At 42.1% G+C, this 20,563-nt stretch overlaps 1 protein-coding gene across 4 annotated transcripts in view; it reads left to right on the top strand.

Moving 5' to 3' along the window:
• The window catches only part of tent4a (terminal nucleotidyltransferase 4A), a 72,629-nt gene extending 53,152 nt beyond the window's left edge, over positions 1 to 19,477 (top strand). The window contains exons 10-12 of one of the 4 annotated variants that reach the window (XM_033048085.1): positions 4,305 to 4,483; positions 11,300 to 11,365; positions 15,725 to 19,477. In XM_033048085.1, the coding sequence (XP_032903976.1) occupies positions 4,305 to 4,483; positions 11,300 to 11,365; positions 15,725 to 15,898 (419 nt within the window). In that variant the 3' untranslated portion in view covers positions 15,899 to 19,477. Of the gene's footprint in view, positions 1 to 4,304; positions 4,484 to 11,299; positions 11,468 to 15,721 lie in introns of all 4 variants that reach the window. The other 3 variants (XM_033048077.1, XM_033048069.1, XM_033048061.1) reach the window with 3 other exon arrangements.
• The last annotated feature ends 1,086 nt before the right edge of the window (positions 19,478 to 20,563 follow it).

Genomic DNA, 20,563 nt, shown 5'->3' with positions numbered 1-20,563 from the left:
TGAGGATTTTTTTGAGACTTTCTATCAAAGATCTTATTAAATGGTGAAACACATGTGGTGATATTGATTAATGGCAATGTGGCATTGTTGAACGATGGAATGAATCTGGTTCCGTTCTCCCTGTAACAGCCATTACAGTGTTTAAGATATAGTGCACTGGGAGGAATAGGAAGAAAGAAGGAATTTGTGATTTCAAGGTCAGAAAGCAAATAAATCAGTTTGGTTTCATTACTACCCATAGTTCTACACTCTATCATCATGGGGAAGTACTCTCAGACCATCTATCTTCAAGACACAAATTGAAGGCCAAAGGTTTTCTAATGAATTCATAATGTCCATTTCCTGTATGCAGCATACGTTCATTCTGATAAGTCGAAAGCAAAGTTTGCCACATAAGTGTCAGGGGATGGTCACTATAAGCTCTACCCTCAACATTCAATAATTCTATTTATACTTGCCCTCTTAAGATTAACTTATTCGGAAACATTTTGAAACTAGTCAAATGCTGTGGCATTGTGGAAAGGCAAAAGCTATATATTTTGAAGTAGATGACATGTCTACTGATTTCGCCAAGTACTTTCCACCATTAATAAGGCACAAGAGAGGAATCCAATGGAATACTCTGATTCTGAGAACTTCTGAAGGCAAGATCAATAACTACAAGGATGTAGCTATTTGAATTGGTTTATTTCTGTCGCATACTGAAATACAGTGGAAAACTGTGCGCAAAGTAAACAAATAATACCATGCATGAATACATCAGGTAATGCAAAGAAGGAAATAAACAGTGCAAAGATGATGCAGATTTTTAAAAGGAAACGGCCACAACTAGGTAGATTGGAAGATTTGCCATTCATCCGTGGCATCGAAGAGGTCACTTACAGAGTCGAGTCAAAAGTCTTATTGTCTGATAACAAATAAATAACTATTCTTGAATCTTGTACAGGCTTTCAAGCTTTTGTGTCTTCTGCCTGACAGGAAAGGAAAGAAGACAGAATAACCAGGGTGTAAATGTTGATTAATGGTTTTTCCAAGGTGGCACAAAGTTTAGATGGAATTGATGGGGTTGGGTTGGAAAGTCTGGTTTGTGAAGTCTTGATTGGAAACTCTGAACTGTGTACACAATCTGCAATTTTTCTATGGTCATGGATAGAGCAGTTGCCTATATTCAGGTTGCGATGCAATGTACAAGATGCTTTTTATGGTTCATCTGGAAGAGAAGCTGGTAATCTCCAGTCTTCTGGTACTTCATGCATGGCTAACTATGATGCAGGAATCTTTATCAGACCCGCGGCAGTTTTCCCTCTCACTTACTTTAGAATCGTGGGACGCATCTCATCAGGACTAGGGAGTTATCCGCCTTAGTGTGCACCAATATTTCCATCACTTCCTACGTTATGGTATAGATGTGCTCCAGAATATTGGCAAACCCCTCAATTAATTCTCAAACCACATATCTAACAAGTATTCCTTCAGAAACTGAAAAGTCCTTGCTCTACACACAGCTTGCCACTTACTCCCTGAGGAGACCTAGTTTTTCCACAAATACCTTCTTGCTTTCCATTTATTTGGCATTGTTTTCCCTTTATCCAGCTGCTCCCAATCTACGTCCCAATCTGAAGAAGGGTCTCGACCCAAAAACGTCACCCATTCCTTCTCTCCAGTGATGCTGCCTGTCCTGCTGAGTTACTCTAGCTTTTTGTGTCTATCTTTGGTTTAAACCAGCATCTGCAGTTCCTTCTCACACAACTTGTGTCAGGTCCAGTCTTGCACTATGGCAATACTGTTTTCTTACCAGTTTAAGGCCCGAACTCTAAGACCAACCTTATTTTTCCATGACTAATTTAAAGCTTACTAAACTATGGATCCAGTTCCCGGTTTGTTCAGACACTTCTAACTTTTCCAGCCCCACTCACTGCCCCTGCTTGGCAAGACTATACACTTTGCTTAAAAAAGAAAAAGCACCTTGGATTTATTTTATGAATTCCACTCCATTATAGCTCCAGTACTTAAGGCAATCCCTGTCAATATCTAGAAAATAATAATGGCACACTACTGCAACCTACTGCTCTTACACCTTTCTGCAATATGCCTACTTTTCTATGCTTCAGTATTGGTAGGTCTTTAGTATAAACCCAACAAAGCGATCACCCCTTTGTTCATCCTTAATTTTAGCCAGGTGGCTTATTGTCTCATCCCTCCAGGGTATCTTCCCGAGTTCTGCTGGAATGCTTTCCCTGATCAGCAGTGCAAAACCCCTCTTTACATGCCTCTCTGGAACATTAAGCTGTCAATCCTACCTTTCCCTCAACCATCTTTCTTTGATTGCAACAATATCATAATTTCTCGTGCTTATCCACACTCTGTGCTCGCCATCTTTCCTGTGAGCTCTGACCTGGCCCTCCCATTCATCCCTCTGGACTATATTCTATTTTCTACATGCGAGTCAAACTTCCCACCTGTTGTGCTCTCATTTTGGTGTCTGAAGCCCTGGCCTCACAAGTTTAAGTCCTCCTACATAGCGCTGGAAAATTTCCATGCAAGAATATTGGTTCTCCACCAGTTCTGGTTCAACCCATCCCTATCACAGAAGAGATCCAAATAGTCTAAAAAATGTGAAGTCTGCCTTCCTGGTCTTTAGCCACTCATTTCATCAATGCTATCTTCTTGTTTCGATACTCACTAGCATGTGAATTGAGTAGTCATGAGATTACAACCCTGGAAGTCCTTTTCAGTTTTCTCCCTTACTCTTGCAGAACCTAGTCTCTCCTTTCTCAGGTCATTATTACAAATGGCTCCTCTCCCCTTCCAGAATGCTCTGTACCCACTATGACATTCTTGACCTCAACACCTAGGAAGCAACACACCATACTGATCATGGTCTTGCTCATGGCCACAGAAAAGCCTCTGTACTTTAGACTGAGTCCTCTGTCACCACTGCTAATCTGCACCACTCCACCATTTTTCTTTAGATCCGCCCCTTCCACCAAACAGTTTTGTGATTGGCTGGCCTCAGTGACACACTGAATTTTTTTTTTGGATAATGTTTCAATTAAATTCAAAGGAAATTTGGACAGAAACATGGGGAGGAAAGATTTTGAGCGATATGGGCCACATGCTGGCAAATTTGATTAGCCAAGAATGCCAAATTGGTCAGAATAGGCAAGTTGAGTCAAATGGCTTGCTTCCATGCTGTAAAGTTGTATGACTCTCATTGCCATGGGTTGTTTGTGCTTCATTAATTAGTTATATAATTGGATATTATGGATATGGCTTTCCTGAACACTAACTTAATTGTAGAAGCATTTACAATACAACAATTACAATACAATACAATTCAATACAATTCCGGTGGGCGGCGCGACTATCGTCAGCAGCGGCCTCTGCAGTCCGTCTGCGTTTTTATTATTTTATGTCTATGTTTTTATGTAGTTTTTGTTATTTTTTGTTGGGGTATGTGGGGGTGGTGTGGGGGGGAGGGGGTAACTTTTAAATCTCTCCCTGCACGGGAGACCCGACCTTTTCTTTGTCGGGTCTCCGTTGTCGTTGGGGCTGCAACGAGGAGCGGCCTCCAACAGGAAGACCGGGGGCTGTGGTGCCGACTACTCACCTCACCGTCGCGGAGCTGGCTGAGTCCAGAGCGGGTGGAGCTGTGGTGGACGCTGCTGCGGCCCGACCTCCGGAGATTCGGTGGCTGCAACTGCGGGTTTGGCGGACGGCACCGGGAGCCCGCGGGTCCCTGGAGGGAGACCGCTTTTCGGGGCTTCCGCAACGGCGACTTCTCCCGCCCGAGTTGCGGGGTTGAAGAGCTCCTGGAGCGGGGCCTTACATCATCGCCCCGCGCGGCTTGGAATGGCTGCGGGACTGCGAGCGCCCGCCGGGGGCTCTAACATCAAGAACCTTGTGTGACCTTGTATCACCTGGCGTGGCTTTAATGGTCGCGGGACAATTGCCATCGCCCGCCGGGGGCTTTGACTTTGACTCTGACATCGGGGGGGGGGGGGGGGGGGGGGGAGTGCAGGGGAGAGATAAGTTTTTTTGGCCTTCCATCACAGCAATGTGATGGATGTTTATGTAAATTATGTTGTGTCTTTGGTCTATTTGTTTGTAATGTATGGCTGCAGAAACGGCATTTCGTTTGGACCTCAAGGGGTCCAAATGACAATAAATTGAATTGAATTGTATTGTATTGTATTGTTGTGAAAAATTTTTGATGCATATAATAACATATGCTTAAAACAATTTTTAAACTGTTGATTCTCTGTATCTCTACATGTCACCTTTTTTTGTTCTTCCCAAATCAGATAATGGTGTTAAGATTGAACCAGTGGATAAGACGACTGGTAATGTCAACAGAGATCACCAACAAGGCAGAGATTCTGATTCTCCCTATAGCCAAGCATCACCTATGTCTTTGTCCAGCCCACTTCAGCTCTCATCAGCCTGCTCTTCATCAACTGCTTCACTGTCTGGAAGTGATATAGTAAGTATGGCCATTAAAAAAAACTAAATTGCATTAGTAGTTTGTGCCCAAGATTGTAGTTGAAATTGCAAATTGAAATTGAAAATATAGATTGTTCACTCTATTGATTATTTGGAATAACGGGTCATTAATTTCTCATAATTTTGAATTAGATCTAGTGAAGAGAGTTTACAGTAAATTCTAATATATTGACTAAATCAGTTACAATAGCGCTGTGAAAGTGTTTTTAATGGTGCTTTTGACAGGATGCTGATTCTATACCATGCACAATTCCAAAGTTCACCACTTTGGCATCCCTGCATTAGCTCCTTTGATGGCAACTTAAGCACCTACACTGCCCATCCCAAGTGGGAGCCCACAGCCAAATATAACAGTTGCATTGATAGTGACTTCAAACACTCAGGTGAGAAAGCTGTTGTCCTTTGAGTACTTGAGTCTCCCTTTTCAAGTTTCAAAGTCAGATGCAAACATATAACATATGTAAACACGTTCAGTACGCAAGCCAGCAAAATAAGTTTCCATCCCTTGCACATTAAGATTTGTCAATAGCTTATAAAGCAGATGCGACAGAGGTTCACCTGCACCTCCTCCAACCTCATCTATTGCATCCGCTGCTCAAGATGTCAGCTGATCTACATCGGTGAGACCAAGCGTAGGCTTGCCGATCGTTTCGCCGAACACCTTCGCTCGGACCGCATTAACCAACCTGATCTCCCTGTGGCTCAGCACTTCAACTCCCCCTCCCATTCCGAGTCCGACCTTTCTGTCCTGGCCTCCTCCATTGCCAGAGTGAGCACCACCGGAAACTGGAGGAGCAGCACCTCATATTCCGCTTGGGCAGTCTGCATCCCAGTGGCTTAACATTGACTTCTCCAATTTCTGGTAGCTCTTGCTGTCTCCTCCCTTTCTCAGCTCTCCCTCAGCCCTCTGGCTCCTCTTCCTTTCTTCTCCCCCCCACCCCCACCCTGCATCAGTCTGAAGAAGGGTTTCGGCCCGAAACGTTGCCTATTTCCTTCGCACCATAGATGCTGCCGCACCTGCTGAGTTTCTCCAGCATTCTTGACTACCTTTGATTTTCCAGCATCTGCAGTTCCTTCTTGAACAAAGCAGTTATATGCTCCACTCTTGATACAACTTATCTCTTTATTCTAAGAAAATCCATTCTGATCACAATCTGCTTCATGAATTTAGTTAATGATTTCCCAATTCCACGAAAGGGCTCCTTGCCAACTTGAGGAAAATTTAACAAAGGAAGTTAGTTAATGACTTGGATTCTGCTTTACAGATGCTATTCTTCAAAGATTGAATAATGATCTGTGCTTGAATTTCCCCACTTCTATTATCAAGACTTAAAACCAAAAACACCTATTAAACAAAGAACCATCTATTCTTTTCCTCAGTAAATATTTCCAAGGCCTAAAATTTTGATTCTTTCACATCCAGACTTTTTGCATAGTTTGTTACTTAACCGTGCTCCAGTTGTCCAGTGCACAATCAGTTACATTCACTTGTTGTATGCCTCTCGTGATGTAAGTATGGAGGGTGTTGAAAGGTTAGTGGACAGAATAGGCAGGTGAAAGGCAGAGAGCGAGGAAGGAGGGTTGGTTTAAACTGCACGTATTTTAATACAAGGGCCCTGACGTGTAATGCAGATGAGGCTGGGGCATGGATAGGTATGAGCGACTGGAACGTTGTAGCCATTATGGAAAGCTGGGTAAGAGAGGGGCAGGACTGGCAGCTTAATGTTCTGCGGTTCAGGAGTTTCAGGAGAGGCTGGGGTGAGGGAAAAAGAGGAAGGGGCGTTGCATTGTTGCTGAAGGAGGATGTCCCGACAGTTGTCAGAGGTGACATTAAGGACCATTCGTCTAGTGAGGCTATATGGGTGGAGCTGAGGAACAAGAAAGGGATGATCGCCTTGTTGGGGGTGTACTGCAGACCCCCAGATACTCAATGGTAATTAGAAGAACAAATATGCCAGGAGATTGCAGACAGCTGCAGGTCAGAGATTTTAACTTTCCCAATATTGACTGGGAAAACCATAATGTTGAAACATAGAAACATAGAAATTAGGTGCAGGAGTAGGCCATTCGGCCCTTCGAGCCTGCACCGCCATTCAATATGATCATGGCTGATCATCCAACTCAGTATCCCGTACCTGCCTTCTCTCCATACCCTCTGATCCCCCTAGCCACAAGGGCCACATCTAACTCCCTCTTAAATATAGCCAATGAACTGGCCTCGACTACCCTCTGTGGCAGAGAGTTCCAGAGATTCACCACTCTCTGTGTGAAAAAAGTTCTTCTCATCTCGGTTTTAAAGGATTTCCCCCTTATCCTTAAGCTGTGACCCCTTGTCCTGGACTTCCCCAACATCGGGAGCAATCTTCCTGCATCTAGCCTGTCCAACCCCTTAAGAATTTTGTAAGTTTCTATAAGATCCCCTCTCAATCGCCTAAATTCTAGAGAGTATAAACCAAGTCTATCCAGTCTTTCTTCATAAGACAGTCCTGACATCCCAGGAATCAGTCTGGTGAACCTTCTCTGCACTCCCTCTATGGCAATAATGTCCTTCCTCAGATTTGGAGACCAAAACTGTACGCAATACTCCAGGTGTGGTCTCACCAAGACCCTGTACAACTGCAGTAGAACCTCCCTGCTCCTATACTCAAATCCTTTTGCTATGAAAGCTAACATACCATTCGCTTTCTTCACTGCCTGCTGCACCTGCATGCCCACTTTCAATGACTGGTGTACCATGACACCCAGGTCTCGCTGCATCTCCCCTTTTCCTAGTTGGCCACCATTTAGATAATAAGTGTTTAAATGGGGTGCAATTCATCAAAAGTGTTCAGGAGAGTTTTCTCAAGTAGTGTGTAGAGACCCCCACACGTGACAGGGCAACACTGGATCTAGTATTGGGAAATTGGGAAGGGCAAGTTAATGAAGTGTGTGTGCAGGAGCCTTTTGGGACCAGTGACCACAGTTCAATTAGGTTTAAGATAATTATGGCTAGGGACGTGTTAAAATGCTCAACTGGGGTAAGGCCAACTTTGAGGGTATGAGAGAAGGTCTCGCTCAAGTTGACTGGAGCAGGTTATTTGAGGGGAAAGGAACATCAGCCAAATGGGATGTTTTTAAAAGTGTGCTAACAACACCTCTGGATATGTATGTCCCTGTTAGAGTGAAGAGCAAAGCATGCAAGTGTAAGGAAGCTTGGCTGATGAGGGAAATCGTGGCATTGGTCAAAAACAAAAAGGATGCATGGGGCAGATATAGGCAGCTGGGATCAAGTGCATCCCTTGAGGAGTTTTGGGAACTAAGGAGTAAACTGAAAAAGGAATTCAGAAGGGCAAAAAGGGGCCAGGAGATAGCTCTGTGGGTAGCATTAAGGACAATCCCAAATATTTTATAAATGCATAAGGGGGAAAAGGGTAACGAGAGAGAGAGAGAGAGAGTGGGACCTCTAGGGAATCGAAGCAGGCACCTCTGTGTGGAGCCACAGGACCCATCTCCTGTGGCTCCACACAGAGGTGACTGCTTCGATTCCCTAGAGGTCCCACTCTCTCTCTCTCTCTCTCTCTCTCTCTCTGTTTACCGAGGAGAAAGACAGTGGGACGGAGGAACTTGGGGCAGTCAAAGGAAGTGTCTTGAGAGCAGTCAGTGTTGCTGTCGAAGGACTATCGTGTATGAAGGTAGACAAATCTCCAGGGCCTGATCAGATATCTGATAACATTGTGGGAAACTAGTGATGAAATTGCGGGAGCCCTGGTTGAAATTTACGAGTCGTCCTTAAATAAAGGAGAGGTGCCGGAAGACTGGTGGGTGGCAAATATTGTGCTTCAATTCAAGAAGGGCTGCAGGGAAAATGTTGGGAACTTTTGGCCGGTGAGGTTAACATCTGTAGTTGGAAAGTTACTAGAGTATTCTGAGGGATAGGTTATACAAGCATTTGGATGGGAAAAGGCTGATTAGGGATAGTCAGCATGGTTTTGTACATGGGAGGTCGTGTCACACACATCTGAGTTTTTTAAAGACTTGACCAAAAAAGTCTGAGGGCAGAGCTTTTGCATGGATACATTGATTTCAGTAAGGCATTCGACAAGGTTCTGCATAGCAGGCTGCTCTGGATGGTTAGATTGCATGGGATCCAAGGAAAGATAGCTGAATGGATAGCAAATTGGCTTCATGGAAGGAAGCAGAGGGTGATGGTGGAAGGTTGCTTCTCGGACTGGAGGTCTGTGACTAGTGGTGTGCCACAGGGTTCGGTGCTAGGCCGTTACTGTTTGGTATCTACATCAATGATTTGGATGAGAACATACAGGGCAAGATTAGCAAGTTTGCTGATGATACAAAAGTGTGTGGTTTTGCAGATAGTGAAGATGGCTGTGAAAGATTGCAGCAGGATCTGGATTGGTTGGCCAGGTGGGCGGAGGAATGGTTGATGGAATTTAATAGAGAATTGTGGAGTGTTGCATTTTGGGACGTCTAACAAGGGCACGACCTACACAGTGAATGGTAGGCCTCTGGGGAGTGTTGTAGAGCAGAGGGATCAAGGAGTGCAGGTGCATGGTTCCTTGAAGGTGGAGTCAGAAGTAGATAAGGTGGTCAAAAAGGCTTTTGACACATTGGCCTTCGTCAGTCAGAGTATTGAGTATAGAAGTTGGGAGGTTATGTTGCAGTTGTATAAGACTTTGGTGAGACTGCATTTAGAATATTGTGTTCAGTTCGGGGCACCATATTATAGGGAAGATATTGTATAAAAGGGTTCAGAGATATACAAGGATGTTGCCAGGACTAGATGGTCTGAGTGTTGGAGATCTTGTAGAGGTGTATAAAATCATGAAAGGAATAAATCGGGTAGATGCACAGAATCACTTGTCCAGAGTAGGGGAATTGAGGACATAGTTTCAAGGTGAAGGGGAAAAGATTTAATAGGAATCTGAGGGGTAACTTTCACACAAAGGGTGGTGGTTGTATGGAACAAGCTGCCAGAGGAGGCAGTTGAGGCTGGGACTATCCCAACGTTTATCCCAACTATCCCAACCGTTAGATAGGTACATGGATAAAACAAGTTTGGAGAGATATGGACCAAAAGCAGACAGGTGGGACATGTTGGCTGATGTGGGCAAGTTGGGCCGAAGGGCCTGTTTCCGCACTGTATCACTCTATGACACCGTGTGACTGCTAGAGCTGCATGACTAGAAAGCAGCTTGATTTGATTGAATACATTCACCTAATAGTGGAGGAGGTAAGAATTGCAAGCAGGCAATTAAAACGACATCACAACAAAATTAAAAAAAAATGATTCTAATGGATGTTTGTTGAAATGCGTTTTGGCTGCATCTTTATACTGCTATTTGTACATTGAAAATTCATCAAATATTGGTGGTTTATAATTAAGAATTCTAATTCGGTTCATCTAATGTTTTAAACGGTGTAAAACCAAATTTTTTGGGGGAAATTTTGTGAATAAAAACGGTTGAATTTTCACTTTATTAGATGTATTCAAGTAATTTAAAACTTTTTTAATATTTCATTCGGTGGCGGATACCCATGTGGAATTTGTACAGATTTAACTTGGGATTGAAACTAAAACTCATTCAAATTTTGTAACCAACTTTTTATTTCAATGTGTGATTATTGAGCCACTTATGATGCAGTGATTTAAACTGTTTGACACACACGGTAAACTGGGAAACAGTCAATCTCTTGTCATGGGACTTGCGCCACATTCAGGCCAGAAAGGTTAGGGGTTGCAGACCTTTTCTACAGGATTTTGGATAACATTCCCTCAGAGAATTCCCAATCCTAGATTGCTGAGGTTAATTAGTTATCAATTCATTTGTCATTGTTCTGTAAAACAGTAGTTAATTCGGCACCATAAAAGTAATTTGAACTAGATTTTACTAGCACTTATGACTACAGCACAATGGCCAAGATTTATTTACTGATCAATTAAGAGAGCAAAGTGGAGTTATAATCATTATCTAAAACATTAGAAGGATCACACCATTCAACTAATCCCATTCATTTCAGAGGGATATGGGCCAAATGCAGGCTGGTGGGACTAATGTAGATGGGACATGTTGGCCGGTTTGAGCAAGTTGGGCCGAAAGGCCTGTTTCCTCATTGTAAGACTATGACTATTTCATAATCCCAGTTTTCACCAAGCAAAATACAGACCAACGTTTGTTGTGTTAATGTGTAAATTCATATTTCGAGAAATGTGCAACAAAAAGCTCCTATTGTGATCCGAAAAGTAACTGAGTTTACAGAACCAGCACTCTTTTCCATCATTATTTTTGCTAATTCATGTAATTGTCATTGATAGGAACCTTTGTAGTTTGCTCAAGTATTTTTTTTATTTTTTTTGCTTGTGTACAACTACCTTAAATGAATTATTCAACGTAGGGCAAAAAAAACATTTGGCTTGACCAGTCAATACCAGCATTTTCATTCCATTTTACTTTTACACCATCCTTCATCGAACTCTCAGAATAGTACTCTCTTCCTTTAATGCTTTTGTTTCCTTTAAAAAAATCTACTTAAATCAGTGCATGAATTTAATATGGAGTGTGGTATTTTCAATTAATATGACTAATTGGAAAAGCTGAATTCTTGACACACACGCACGCGCATGCACTCATGGTGCTGATAATATTTGGTATGTGTATTTTAGGATTGTTTCATTTAACATTTCAACTCTAGAACAATAAAGCATTGTTAATGCAAAAAATTTGCCTTAGCAACATTAGGGAAATCTCTGCCGTTTGAAAAGAAAAGTTATTTATCCTGTGTATTTTACTACCTTATACAGGCTAGGATTGGTGTCTCACCAGCCAGTATTTGTGTTTCTACACACCCTGCACTTCCTTCCAGGCAGGTTTGTATTGAAGGAGCACCATTGAATCCTGTCACTGCTGTATTCCCTATCCCCCCTACTGCATCCCCTAGCCTTCTGTCAAGTCTATATATACATCACAAGGTACGAACCAGTAAAATGAAATAAAAACAGTGCTAGTACCAAACTGAACTAAATGTATTTTTTTAAATGCACAATTCGCAAATCTCTGAAATAGTGATACTTGCAGAATAATTTTGGTGTAGGGTAGTAATTTATTTTGCACTGTAATTTGATAATTTTCTTTAAAACTTAAAAGCGTTACTGAGCCATTCAACAATTGTCAATTGCATTTTACCCCCAATGGAAAAACACTGAACATCTATCTATATACTTTTAAAACTCTGTGTGGGTGTATGTCATTTTGATTTTGCCTTTGATTTGTTACTTCGCGAAAACCAGACGCAAACATGCCAAGATTTTTTACCATTTCGCTAGCGATTTTACTTTTACATTCGCAAATCCACTCATGAAATTTTCTGTACACATTTTTAATAAAATCCTCACGCCCCCCCACTCAGTCGACTCCCGCTGGCCACCTTCTCATCGCGTGCCCCGCGCGACCATAATGGCTGCTGCCGCCCGGCTCTCCTCCACTTCCCCGGCCCAGCTCTGTCACGCTGGCGGAAGCCACAGATCGGCTGGTGCCCCCGCTGCTTTTCGCCATCCTCGCTGGCGGCCCGCATGCTCACTCGGGATCACGCCCGCCCACTCCACATAATGTGCAAGTGAAATGAATTTGCCAGCAGCGGTACAATGAAAAAGAACACACAAAAACACAATTAAAAAATTTAACACAAACATCCACCACGGCATTCATCACTGTGATGAAAGGCACAAAATTTGGCCAGTCCTCCTCCATTTACCCCCGTGGTCGGGACCTCAACCCTCCGCAGCCGCCGCTGCGGGCATTCAGATGAGTGAAAGTCCAGGTAAGTCCTGAAACGGTACCTCCCCACCGGAGACCGCGGCTTCAGGTTGGTGCAGGCCGGCGATCAAAGTTTTAACGTTCCCGCAGCGCTGAAGCCAGAAGCACCGCAGGCCCGGCGGTCGAAGCTCCCCTCCAGGGGTCCCCCAACGAGGGATCCCAGTCTGCGGACGCTGCGCCAGCTGGAGCTCTGCAGAATGCGACTTCAGGCTGCCGTGGGCCAGCGAAATGGAGCGCTCCGCCCCGGCAAGGGCTCGCCCGTTCCACGCCGAGTGTCCGCGCTGCTCCCGTGGCTGAAGTCCCGGGCGCGTCTCCGGGAAAGGCCGCACCGATCCTCGATGTTAGGCCACAGGGAGGCGACATGGAAGGTGTTGCCTCTCTGTGGAGGAGGCGACCGAAGCAGTTTCCCCCTTACCCCCCCACACGAGACATACAAAGAAAAGTTAAAAACATACATTAAAACATACTAAAAAAACAAAAAAAGTATAAAACACATTTTGCAGCGCCCCCACTGACCAGGATGTGCCTTATTTCCTTCACCTAGGATTATTCTTAGTTTTGATATGTTATCTAGTTCTTTAAAATCAGGGGATGCCAGACTGAGTTTGTCAAAGAATGTTTTCCTTGTTTTGTCAAATTTTTTACATTTTAGAAGGAAGTGCACCTCTGTTTCAACCTCATCTGTCAAACAGTGGCCGCATATTCTATTTTCTCTTGGTTGCCAGAATCTCTTCTGTCTTTTTCAACTGCCAAATAGCGGTCACTTAACCTGTATTTGGTGAGGGTCTGTCTCTGCTTTATGTCTCTAACAGTTGAGAGATAGTCTGCCAATTTATAATCTCTTTTTAGGGCACGGTAACTTTTTAATCTGCTTTGTCTTTTGGTTTCTTTATCCCAATGTTCCAAATAAGTTTCTTTACATTGTTTGATAATTTGGTTCACTCTAACTGGTGATTGGGGATCAGTATTGATCTGAGGCTGGTCAGGGTTTAACTGAATAAGGGTAGGTAGTCTCAGTACCAACTGACACGGGGAACTCTTTTCTGGGCTCCCCTCGTGTGTTTGACGGGTTTTAAATTGAAATGTATCTGGGGGGCCTAGATTTAAGGTGATTCCAAAAATTTAGTGCACGTTTTTGGATATTTATTATCAGTGGGTATCTGCCTAATTCCGCCCTACATGCATTTGTTGGTGTTTTTCTTTGGATACGGAGAATGTTCTGACAAAATTCCGCATGCAGGGCCTCTGTTGTATGTTTTTCCCATTTACTATAACTATGGTGACTGAGCAGACCCCATATTTCACTACCATAAAGTGCAATAGTCTGGATTACACCGTCAAATATTTTAAGCCCGATTTTAATTGGATGTTGTAGAATATTTTTATTACATACAGAGCTCTTCAAGCTTTCTCTTTTAGTGCATTCACTGCCATATTGAAGCTCCCTGATGCTGCAACAGTTCTCGCTCTCTCTCTCTCCCCCCTCTCTCTCTCTCTCTCTCTCTCTCTCTCTCTCTCCCCCCTCTCTCTCTCTCCCCCCTCTCTCTCTCTCTCCCTCTCCCCCCACACCCCCTGCCCCCCACACCCTCCCTGCCCCCCACACCCTCCCTCCCCCCCACACCCTCCCTCCCCCCCACACCCTCCCTCCCCCCCACACCCTCCCTCCCCTTCCCCCTCTCAGACCCCCTCTCTCTCTCTCTCCTCCCATCTCACTCTCTCTCACTCTCACTCTCACTCTCTCTCTCTCTCTCTCTTCCCCCTCACACCCTCCCTCTCCTGCTCCCCTCCAAACCCCCCCCCCTCCCTCTGTCTCTTGCCCTTCTGTCTCTTGCCCTTCTGTCTCTGCCCCTCTCTGTCTCTCCCCATTCTCTCTCTGCCCTCACTCTCTACACCCCCCCCCCCCCCCCCCGCTCTCTAGACGCACCTGCGAGTTGGGGGCTATGCATCAGTGGATATGGCGGGTATGGGGTAAAAGGAGCAAATTAATAATATTAATATTATATCAAGGGGAGTAGTTAGCGTGTGTGTGGGGGTGGGTAGTGTGTGTAATGCCGCCCCCCCCCCCCCCCCCCCCCCAACGCTCGTTAGGGGAACAGACGCAACAGGCCTGCACTTGGTCTGGTAATGTTTAATTTCCCTGATTGCTGAAAAATGATTCCTGAAACAGGGTTACCTAAAAGCGAAAGTAATTGGTACACTATCAAAAGAGGACGGGGCAGATGGGCAGGAGGGGACTCTTAATTACTTTTGGGCTGCATATTAGTATATTACTTTGTTGGACCATATTAAATATTTCAGTGTGTCCATTGATTTTCAAGTACCGTCCATTAACAATGTAAGTCTACATTTGAATAAAAAAAATTGGGGGAAATTGAGTGACTAAGACCAATCTTCTCTGGAAGAAAAGGTGTATTGATTTTTTTGAACAGATCAAATGGAGTGGTGGCAAATGAATTTATCCAGATAAGTATAAAGGGAGTACATCTTCAAACAAAGCTTTGTGCAGTAAATCACATGGACCTCAGGAGAGTTGATGTTCTTCGGGAGTTTGGGGCGCATTCATAACTCTTTGAAAATGGTAGTGAACATAGACTGAGGAATCGAGCATAATTCAGATGTCGCGTTTCAGATGTACAAAACATTGGTCAGACGAACTTGGACTATTATGTGTCGTTCTTATTGCCACACTACATGAAGAATGTGGTAGCATTAGGAATGCAGAGGAGATTCACCAGGATAACGTCTGGAATGGAAGGACTTACTTCTCAGGAAAGATGGGATAGGCTAGGTTTATTCTCACTGGAGGCTGTGGGTGACCTTGACAGTTTATAACATTGAGATACATGGGCAGGGTAGATCCCACCCCCCCCCCCCCAGAATGCAGGAATCTAAAACTAGTAGGTCTATGTTTAAGGTGTTATGGGAGAAAAGAGACCCGAGAACAGTGCAACATTCAAAAAACGTTTGGTCTGGTAGGAAAGGAGAAAAAATTGTTATGGGCCTGATAGAGCTAAATGTGATAAGCATAGTTGGGCTTCATGGTATTGTTCAGTTTGTCCTAGAGCATTTCAGTGCCACACACCTCTTACGACATGTCAGTAACTTCAGGAAATTCTGTTATTTGGTAATTCCTCACAAAATTTAAAATTACATTGATACCACGCTACCTGGTATTTGTGTTTCTCTAATTACAGAAGGGTAGATTTTTTTTTCATTGAATGATCACCGTTCATCATTGATGGTCTGAGGAACTATGATTTGCAAGAATATTTTACATTGAATGATGTTGTGTACAGTATTTAAAACTAATGTTCTGTTTTACTGAGATTTTAATTGGTTTCTTGGACGTCAAGGTTTTTGTTGCCTGACTTTTTATTTCCCTCTTTTGTCTTTTATAACCATCTGAACAGCAGCACAATGGGCCAAAGTATTCGGTGAAGGGACTCCACAATCAAGGCTCCAATCATAATTCAATGGGTGGCATGAAGCAGCCAGTCATTCACAGAGGGCATAACCAATATAATCGCAACATCTCAAAAAGGAGAAGACCGACGAGGGAGCCCATAACTGTTAGTTTAAGTCGATAGGGGTGTGACATTGGAGCTCATCCTCCGTCTTCACATTAAAACTGATTTCGACATCAGACTGGAATTAAAGACCAGCATTTACTTGCAGTTAGTGGGTATTGGTTAATATCTGCAACTGACTGTTTGCATGTGTCCGATTATGATGGGTGAACTCCATCTTAAAGAACATATCATCTTGTGCTAAGTATTTGTGAAGCCTTATTGGATATGGAGATATTGCTTTCCATAGTTCTCAAGTCGCTGCTGGAACGGCTCCGGTGATAGACATGCAAGAGCTTGAAGCTTTCACCACAAAACTCTGCAGTTGATGAGCACTTCCTGCAATTCTTCACGGCAGAGGCAAACTTAAGGAATACTGTAACCCGAGGGTCATTCTAGTAGTTGATCTAGATGGACATTTTCATGGCAATTTAGTTTTGCCGCTTCTTAGTCATGGTTTCATACATATATCAGAACTTTTTACTCTGTACATATTGAACAAATTGTATCATTCGTGCAATAACTGTTTTCAGAAGTTTTTATTTAATTTTCATATGATGTTATTATCACATGTTTAAGTTATATTTAAGTGGAGGAGGGAAACATTTTGAAGTTTACAAATCCTTTCCCAGGTTGCATTATCTAAGTTTGTAGAGAATTCTTGGTTTGGCAGGTTCGATATTTAAGCTGAGTGTGCTAACACTGTAAGGGATTTTGTTGAGTAGTTCTGGCTCCTTAATTCATTATATAATGCTCAGCACTAACCAGAAGTTTTAAGAGAAGTTAACGCAACTGGAATCATTTTTTCTTCTGCATTGTCATTATTTGTGTTTTAGGCTGCGTTTTCTCAGGGCCTGTTTATTGTCATTTCGAATCTATAACTTCTGATTTTGATTAAGAGCCAGAAACGCAAGTCTTAACAACACAGAAGAAGCATACTCAAATTTTGTCTGAACTAGGAGAACTTTGTTCAGTGTTTATGTTCATGCTTATCATAAAAACATAACCTGTTAATGTTGGGGTCCAAATGGCATTTTAATGAATGATGTTCCCAGCTAACAGAATGTGGTGGAAGGAATTATGTTGATTCTATTGAAGAATCTATACCAGTGTGCATATGTTCTATTAGGAGCAAAAAAAAAAGTACTTCTACTGTATGCATTTGTAGGAGGTGTTTTGATTCAGTATTGCAATGGACAGAAAAAATTTAACTTCTGCAATGCTGGCACTCAATGAATATTACTCATGCATACAGTTAGACTATGCAAGATTTTTTTCATGACAACCACTGTTTTGTTACCTTTTTGGAAGAGAGAAAAACTACAGCCTGCCTAGCCCTATGTTTTAAAGAATGTAACACAGTTGCCCTAAGGGATTTGACATGCCTTCTGTATTGCCTGAATTAGGTTGAAATTTAAACGTGACAATCTCATGAAGAGGTGTCGACCCAACTAAACACTAATAGGTGGATCAAGTCCATTTGTGGGAGTGGTTTTGTTTGGAGAAAACGTTGCCATGACATTTAGGAATTTGCAGGAAAATGGAAAATTTTCAAGTTTAGTCGTTTCTCAGCAACAGTATACAAGGACATTTCATAATGTTACTTCTATATCATTGTGTGATATTGAGAGCTCACTGCCATGATTTTTCTGTTGCATGCTGTTGACTTGTTTAGCTGGTGTGCTTTATTTTCTAGAACATTCCAGTAAAGTCCACACTTTGTCTTGTACTGTAATTTCGTGAAAATAATCTAAAATGTTTTGCAGAAGGGTCGAATTTGTAGGAATTTTATTGCTGTACCATTTAAGTTTGCTGATTGAAATTCAAAAAGAAAAAATGCTGGGGATTTGAAATAAAAACATTGGTGGAAGTGCTCAGCAACTCGAGCAGCATCTGTGGAAATTACAACCATTCTACTCAAGGATGTTCCACATGAAACGTTAATACAGTTCCTCTTTCCTGAGATGTTGCCTGACCTGTGGGTGTTTGCAGCATTTTGTTTAAAATTGGCCATACTACCCTCGTGAAAGTGAACATTTCAATTCAGTGGAAATCTTCAAATACAGATTTTCATGTCTCCTACAGTATAATTAGCATAATAATGAACCTAAGGAGTTACAAATTCATAACAAGTGCACAGGCATTGTAACATTGCAGTGCCAGATTTTTTTCAATCATAGGTTGTGTATCAATTTCTGTTCATGCTTGCTCTGTAAATTAATGGGGTTTTAATGTAAAGTCAAAATCGAAGTTGCATTGCTAGATATTGCAATACAGACAAATTCTGGGGCAATATCTGTATCTGGATGTAATGTATTCTGGATGCTGCATATCATTCCACACTGACAGAGGAGTTTTCCCATGCCAATTGTCATCAGTGCTGATCATTTGGATATGAGCATTTGGCTTTTTGTCCTTGCGGTTAACATCAACTTAACTTTATAATGGTTATAATAGTTTGGATTCTCAAGATGGCTTTCAGAAATGGGAGTCTTGTCCATCGCTCCCAACCTGACATCAGTGTAATTGTGACATTACTAAACAAGGTAACTAATAATTGCAAAGCTTTCCAGTCTAAAATGCGACATAATACCGTCAGGGTGATGCATCTTGCACAAAAACATAACAAGCATTGTTAGAGTATCGGAACCAAATGATACTTTGAATTCACACAAAGCACCCACAAAAATCTTAAAGCTATAATTTGAGTTCTGATATTTCCTTACGTATTGTGCATAGCCTATAGATAATATATCTATAGGATTCCATTTCCCTACACTTCAACCATAGTAAATCAAGCTTTCATAAAAAATTGTAACAACATTTGACCCAGTATATTGCGACTCTTAATTTCTTAAATGTAGCTGATTTTGTGTTTCTTGACGAGTGATATTTTTGTTGGCCGTAGAGCATCTCGTATAACACTAAGTCCTAAGTTGCCAATTTATTTTCCGACTTTATTTTTAATTGTTTCATCAACGGTTCATCATTGTAGTCAGAACATTTTACGTTTTCTACAATGGTTTTGTAATTCCACAGGTCCTAAGCAGAGAGCTAAATTTGTCATCGTTAGCTTTTGTAGTAATTAAACTCTGCCAGTTACAAAAAGTTGAGAAATTATTTTTATGAAATTACTGTACAAGGTATCAGTTTAATCATACTGGTGATCCCACCTAACAGTACAGCTCAAACCAAAGCTCAAATGATAAAGGGTGAAATTGTGCTGAAATGATTTTCTATTGGTCATAACATCTAGCTTTAAGCTTCAGCAATGGCAGACACACTACTTTGTAGATATTTGGTTTATGCAATTAATATCTGAAAGTGCTGTGTATTTTGTGGTGCTAGATAACCATCTGTATCATGTTCAAGTTATGTCATGGTGAACAATTGATTGGCCTGATTACCACTGTGGGGCTGTACGTTCTTGCATACAAAAAAAGAATCGTGTTTAGGACTACTGGGGCAACTTGTTACGGCAAGTGAAAATTCAACATTTTTTATGTATAGTTTTCTATTCTTTGATTATTTTTAATAAACTTACTGAAACAATTGTATTTGATCTATTGTACAAATACATTTGTCTGTAATTGAGTGTGAGCAGAGTCACCATTGTTTCTCAGTTTTTACCTTTTACTAATATGAATTTGTAGATTTTAGAATGATTCCTAGTTCCAGAACTAACTTTGAGCTGAATCTGGACACAAATGCCTAATTTTTGTCTTTTAAAGATTATTACCACTGCCTCTGGTGTTTTCTTGTCACCTTACAGAGCACAGATTTGGCCAAATCATTACTGGCTTAATTGTGTCCCACACAATCACTTGATCCTTTACTCCTTTTTCCATCCCAAGAATCCTGGGGGTGAAACCTTTCAAAATATGTTGCACATAATGGTTGGGTTCTTCATCTGTACAGTGGCTAGGCCACAAAGTCTCATCTGCTAAAACGACTTCCCTGTCCTTTACCCATTCCTGTCTATCCCCAGCCCTTCGTCAGATACCCAAGGTTATGCCTGTCTGAGCCTTTAACACTCATACTGCTCTCCTTTCAGTATTCATGCTCTCTAAATTAATCTTATCCACTCTGCAATTTGGCTCTTCAAGGCAGCGCTTACTGTGAAATGGGAAGCCAATCAGTCCATTGAATTCCATGCTGACTCACATGCTGAAGCAAACCCATTTATTTTATTTACCCCTGCATTTTCCTGTAACAGAACATAATTCAGCTCCCATTTGATTTTTATTGTTAGAGTTATGGTAACCAAATAACACGGCAGCAAGTTTTGGGGATGTGGGAGGAAGTTGGAGCAAGGGGCAGCAATCCACATGGTTACTGGAAAGTTGTCCGAACACTGCAAACACCCAAAATCAGGATTCACTGATGCTGTGAACCATCACCACCAACCACTGTGCCATCAATCCGCTCACAGACCTTGTTCCCACTTTATTCCCTGTTCTTAAATTTCATTGATTGCTTAAGCTTCCTCAAGTATTGTTCTGTGCATCGCATCTGCCATTATTAACATTCTCCCTTGAAAACCACTGCCTCATCTCCAGCTTCCCTTTCATTTTAATTCTGTTATAGCCTTCTAAACTTTTTTTTTCTCAGAAATACTATTTTGATATCTTTAATCAAGTTTTTGATTTTCTACAGAACTGTTCAACTCTATGTGTGATTAGTACC

This window comes from Amblyraja radiata, chromosome 2 (assembly GCF_010909765.2).
Source record: "Amblyraja radiata isolate CabotCenter1 chromosome 2, sAmbRad1.1.pri, whole genome shotgun sequence".
NCBI lineage: Eukaryota > Metazoa > Chordata > Chondrichthyes > Rajiformes > Rajidae > Amblyraja > Amblyraja radiata.
The sequence above is the reverse complement of the archived record's forward strand: the minus strand, read 5'-3'. Positions and strand labels throughout refer to the sequence as shown.